A 6404-nucleotide genomic window follows, 5' to 3' on the forward strand; every position below is an offset into this window, starting at 1 on the left:
ATTTTTTTCCATTATAGGTTACTACAAAATATTGAATATAGTTCCCTGTGCTATACAGTAGGTCCTTGTTTATCTATTTTATATATAGTAGTGTGTGTATGTTAATCCCAAACTCCTAATTTATTCCCCACCTGATCCCCTTTGGTAACCATAAGTTTATTTTCTATGTCTGTGAGCATATCAATATCTTTTAATATGCTGTGATAAATTATTCTGCAGAAAACAGCCAAATTATTTGCACAGTAAAATTTCAGGTCTGAAATAATATTAGGACCTACTAGTTTGTCCCAACTTGCTTAATAGCTAAAATTAAATGAATATACTCAATTGAATACATTCAATCAGCATTGTGCAAAATTGCCACACATCTTGACAAAGCGAAATTTTCTGGCACTAAACGTCTATATATCTTAAAATTCCAAGACCAACATATTCACACAAGTGATTTCTAATAATTTAAAACCCTTGGTTCAGTTTTTGATAATGTAAGCTGCTCGCTGATATGGGAGAGGATGAACCAAGCCCTCCGCCCACCCCCACCTTGTTATTCTTTTGGGGACAGCCCGGCCACTCCAGATGGTGTGTTAGTGTTGGACATAGCTTTGGAGAAACTTCCAACAGACGAAGGCTGTAATGTCAGGATTTTGCCGTGCGTCGTCCCCCTTCCCCCCTGCAGTTCCCAGGGTAGGAAGGTGCTGAGATGGAGGCCGAGGGACGCCCGCCCACCTGCCACCACCTGTTTCCCTCCTTCAGCGCTCTGCTATAAATTCTCCTCCTTCAAAGATGCATCCAGCACTCTCCGACAGCTACTGCGGAAGAAGCGCTCCTTTCCTCTCTGAGCTTGGGGAAAGATTTTGTCTACCAGAAAAGAAGTCTCGGGCTTTCCCAGAGGACTTGAAAGACATTTCCCGAACCAGCGACACCAATTCTGCTGCAGGAAAGTTCCCTTCTCTTTTTCAACTTAACGTTGGGGAAATGACTTTCTCTTCCACATCTCAATTTCCCCTAAACTTTGGCAATTGAAGAGACATCAATCTGGCTATCCAATAGGACAGAAGGCGGGGCCCCGCACTCCCACTACAAACTTCGAACCACACGGTTGCTTTGTGCATGACTTATTTGCTAAGAAGAGCCAGGTGCAGAGAGGCTTCATACACCAGCCCACGCACAGGTCCTGAGCGGACCGGAGAGCTCGGCGCCTCTCTCTTTCCGGCGGGGGATGAAGTCCTTCAAGCCCAGCAACCCGGCGGCGGGAGCGCGTGCCGCGCCCCCGTGCGCGGGCGGCGCCGAGTGCGCGGGCACGTGCTCCGGGGAGGGGCGGCTGGAGAGCGCGGCGCGCAGGCGCCTAGCGGCCAACGCGCGCGAGCGCCGTCGCATGCAGGGGCTCAACACGGCTTTCGACCGTCTGCGCAGGGTGGTACCCCAATGGGGCCAGGATAAAAAACTGTCCAAGTACGAGACCCTGCAGATGGCGCTGAGCTACATCATGGCTCTGACCCGCATCCTGGCCGAGGCAGAGCGATTCGGCTCCGAGCGGGACTGGGTCAATCTCCACTGTGAGCACTTCGGCCGAGACCACTACCTTCCGTTCGCGGGCGCGAAGCTGCCGGGCGAGAGCGAGCCCTACGGCCAAAGGCTCTTCGGCTTCCAGCCCGAGCCCTTCCAGATGGCCAGTTAGGACGCGCGACCCTGCCGGCATGAGACGCCCAGTGATCCGCGCTTTGGAGTCGTAACCTTCCCCCAAGTAGCTGGTCGGGCTATCGGTGGCGTATGATGCATTCTTAGAATAAAATTAGCAAATTTCCAGGTTACTTTTATTCGCATCTCCAGTCCTAGGGACGCAATGACTTTATTGCTTTTCTTTTATTACTCCTTAGTATGTTGTAGATTTCATTAATGGATCTTGGAATGGTTTTGATTGCTGAAAGTAATGCCCCCTCCCCCTTTTCTGGACTACCTTGAGAGAAAACAATCTTAAGAAAAATAGGATTAGCTTATACTGCAGGTTTAGTCCTCACTTTCTTAAACTTTGTAGGTTTGTCCTGTTAGGGTGAAGTTACAGTATCTATTACTTGTGTATACTTAATACAGAGCTGCCTTCCTGTCTTGTAAATGCAGTTATGCTTAGTGCATTGTGTGTGCATGCATGAAGCAGTAGAAAGTTTTCTTTCTTTCCTTCTTTTTTTGGTAGAGTACATGGGCGTGAGTGCTCTGTATTTTTTAAAACTGTGTATACATTATTAAAGTATAGATTTTGTAAAATATAATTAAAAACGTGGGTTTGTTTTTCATGCCAAGTGCCCTGCTAGTTTCCTGACGGCACTAAAGGCCTGTTTGTTTGGGGGGGTGATGATATTGAGTGCTTATCTGAGTAAAGATGTGGAGTGTTTAAATCTAATCCCACCAATTGGCAAAGTGCTGTTTTGTAATACTTCATCAAAAAAAAGACCAGCTGCTGAGAGTACAAGTAATTAATTTGAAAGTTTTCTCTATCAACTTGGAAATATAGATATATTTTTCATGGTTTTTAAAAAGATTAAATTAATTGAAATAATGTTTAGCTTTTAAGCAACTAGATTTACAGTTCCTTAATATTTTATTTTCCTTATTAAGCCAATTACTAACTACTAATTCCTTACAAGTACCCAAATATATATATTTGCATATATACATTTGTGTGTGTGTATATATATATATATATATATATATATATATATATATATATATATGGCTTTTGGAAGTGATTTTCTTTTAATCAGTACCAGTTGAGCAATAAGGGCTTCACTACCATCAAGGCTAATCAAAAAAGGAGCAATATAATATACGTGGTATTGGTTTGAATTACTTTTTATAAATTTGCTTAACCATTGGATGAATAAACCAAGCCCTTAATGTAAAGAACGACTTGGTCAACAGCACTGCACGCTTTTGAGAGAATGTCTTGCTAATAATTGGAAAAAGCAAGGCTCTATGCGTTTGGAGCTTGTCACAAGTCACCAAAGCAGCATTTCCCAAACCCTTTTATTATGTGTTCCAACACCTAACATCAAGGCACAGCCACCTATTTGCCGTTTATCTACAGAGTCTTCATCAAAATTTTTACTTTCTTAGTTATCCCTGATTATCAAAATCCTTTTGGTTTGTAATGAGTGGAAGTATCTTCCCCATAAACTAAAACTTTAAAAATCACAAGTATATCCATTGAGAGACTAATGCTGAATTTCCCTTTCCTTCTGATATCTGTTAATAAGAAACTGAGTGCTCAGGACTTTCCTTCCTCGGTGCAAATTAGAGAATAAAATGTTTAACCTCTTGACTTCAGCAGCTCTTAGAAGACATTATAGTTCCAGCAGACAACAGGGCTCTAGAAGTGATGATGCCCAGACCACTGTCTGGTCCTACTCCACTCTACAGTGGGTACTGGGGCTATGGCAACCCTAAGGGCACCTGCCTTCCTCACTATTTGGGCACAATACTCTACTTATTTATACTTAAAATGCGTCATTAGTAACCCCAGTAAGTTTCTGAAGTTTGTAGAATGAAATAAAATCAGTGCTAAAATAGAATGTGTTAATCAGAGAGGATCTCACAGATGTATTCAGATGGTTAGTCCTCTTTTTAGGTAGGGTGCACATTCCTCTCTCTGGACTGTAAGTACCTTGCAAAAGAGAACCATACAGGGATAAACATGCAATATATATATTTGCTTATCAAGTTAACAGCAGTTTCTTTTTTTAAAATTAATTTTTATTGGGGTATTGTTGCTTTACAATGTGTTAGTTTTTACTGTACAGCAAAACGAATCAGCTATACATATACATATATCCCCTCTTTTTTGGATTTCCTTCCCATTTAGGTCACCACAGTGCATTACGTAGAGTTCCCTGTAAGTAGAGGGAACATTAAGTAGAGAACATGCTATACAGAATGTTCTCATTAGTTATCTATTTTATACCTAGTATCAATAGTATATATGTGTCAATCCCAATCTCCCAGTTCCTCCCACTGCCCCCTTTCCCCCTTGGTATCCATACATTTGTTCTCTACGTCTGTGTCTATTTCTTTTTTCTTTTCTTTTTTTTTTTTTTTATAGCTACTTTATTTATTTATTTATTTTATTTTTATTTTTGGCTGTGTTGGGTCTTCGTTTCATGCGAGGGCTTTCTCTAGTTGCGGCAAGCGGGGGCCGCTCTTCATCGCGGTGTGGGGGCCACTCTTCATCGCGGTGCGCGGGCCTTTCACTGTCGCTGCCCCTCCCGTTGCGGGGCACAGGCTCCAGACGCGCAGGCTCAGTAGTTGTGGCTCATGGGCCCAGTTGCTCTGCAGCATGTGGGATCTTCCCAGACCAGGGCTCGAACCCGTGTCCCCTGCATTAGCAGGCAGATTCTCAACCACTGAGCCACCAGGGAAGCCCTGTGTCTATTTCTTAATGAAATCAAACAATTTAATTAAAATGATGCTATTCTAATCCTATGCCTCTTCTCCCCCATCCCCATTCCCCCAAAAGAGTGGGAATCTGTTAACTGTTATGCTTTTAGTTGCCCATTTCCGTGGTTTGGAAATCTCTGGAAGCAACTTAGCTCTTACCAAATTCCTAAGCTTTCCACCCCACTTGATGTACTATTTTTTTCCTGAAAGATATTTGAGGGAAAAGTAAATGGGTCTCAGTGATCAAATCCAATGTATGATAAAACTCCTCAAACTGTATGTTGGGGAATCCATTATGGTTTATGGATTAGGAGCTTGGATAAAACAAATGTAAAATATTTGTGGAGTTAAGGTTCATTTATTACTATACATAATAGAATTTAGATTACCAAGCAACCTAAAAGTTGCTACACTATACTATATTGTCTCACCTTTGAAAATCTGTGTTCTTTCTAGTTTGATAACAGAACACATTGAAATTCAAAAATATGCTTTTATTCAGGCTTCCTTTTCTTAAGAAATCAACAAATGTTATCAAGCATCTACCCATACTCTGCCTTCTTCAACATCATCCTTGTCCTTGTGTAGGCAGCCAAGAAGAATACACATGTACTAGTCAATAAGCGGCCCTGAACAGTGTGTAGCTGAATGCTTCAACAGTATAGTATCGGTAATATGTGCCATAAGAGCTCCTAAGAGAGATATTAAATAATAGAAGAAGACCGACTTACAGGCAGGGTTTGAGTCCCATTAGTTATTATATGTGGGCTCTCCCTAGGTGCCAGCTGCAGGTTGAGGCCAAACCCCAGGGTCAGAAGTCTTGAAGAACCCTATACAAATGAATGGGGCTCTCAAGATGGGAAAGGCCATCTAAGCTAGTGGTTCTCAACCCAGACTGCTCATTAGAATCTCAGGTAGGGAGTCTTGAAAAATATACCAAATCTGGGGCCCCCAGTTCAAGAATTGATTTAACGGCTCTGAGGTGAGGCCTAGGCATAGATATTTTTTCAGTACTCTCCCAGTGATTCTAACTGGCTGATGGGGTTGAGAACTGCTTAATTAAACAACATCTACTATGACACCATTAACGTCATTACCAAAAACTGATTATATTGATGTCACAGGCTTTGTATTTGCAGATCTTAAGAAGGATTAGGCTATCTTTCTTAACATCCAGTTACACCCAGTTTCTTAGTTAATGAGGTGACCATTATATTAATGAAGATCTAAAATTTCTGCTGGATATGAGCCAGATGGAACGTATTTGGGTTGTGGTTAATAGTGCTGCAGGATTCAACAATTAAGGCTCAGTTCACTACTTAAATTTTGCCATCTTAGAGTAAAAGTGTTATTTTGGACTGAATTTGGCTCTGCTCTCTGATTAGGTTTCACTAAAGATATCTCTTTTTGCTACCTGTGGGTGAAAGAAATTTCAAAGCACATATAAGACCATAAATATATGACCAACCTTTTCACATGTATATCCATTCCTTTTTCTGATCATGAATATACTAGACGGTGCAAGCTTTAAAGAGTGTTTCACTGAATTAACACAGGACTTTAGGATTGCTGTTTCAAACTGGTAGTGTATCCCCAAAATACTCAAGCCGAAAAAAAACTGAGAGCAAGAACTTACCCATCTCACATACAAAGTCTGGGACCAAACCACAAAACAAAACAAACCCAATAACTAACTGAGAATAAATAAAATTTTATTTAATGAATAAAGAAACAGTCCATCACATCCTCTAAACTGCTTTTTAAAACATCCTGGTGAATTAAATACTGGTTCTTAATTTTTCTTTTTCTAATTGCAAAGTTTCCAAACAAAACACAACCTCCAATAAATCTTTAAGAAAGCACAACTAGGAAACAGCAACGGGTGTCATGGAGATGATGTGGGCTACTGGAATACAATACCATATACTTCCTGGAGAAAGACACAGTAAATGCTCACAAACATTTTGGCTTAAGCG

The 6404-nt window shown here is 41.2% G+C and overlaps 1 protein-coding gene across 1 annotated transcript; it reads left to right on the top strand.

The window, feature by feature from the left end:
* The first annotated feature begins 637 nt into the window (after positions 1-637).
* Positions 638-2187, top strand: ATOH7 (atonal bHLH transcription factor 7). The gene has a single exon (XM_036829135.1). It carries the CDS (start codon positions 1220-1222, stop codon positions 1676-1678), a length of 459 nt encoding a protein of 152 aa, XP_036685030.1. The 5' UTR covers positions 638-1219; the 3' UTR covers positions 1679-2187.
* Positions 2188-6404: the final 4217 nt, after the last annotated feature.

Source organism: Balaenoptera musculus, chromosome 16 (assembly GCF_009873245.2).
Source record: "Balaenoptera musculus isolate JJ_BM4_2016_0621 chromosome 16, mBalMus1.pri.v3, whole genome shotgun sequence".
Classification (NCBI taxonomy): domain Eukaryota; kingdom Metazoa; phylum Chordata; class Mammalia; order Artiodactyla; family Balaenopteridae; genus Balaenoptera; species Balaenoptera musculus.

Bases quoted from the DNA above. Each gene is read 5' to 3' on its own strand.
- ATOH7 (XM_036829135.1), top strand. From the start codon at position 1,220: ATGAAGTCCTTCAAGCCCAGCAACCCGGCGGCGGGAGCGCGTGCCGCG.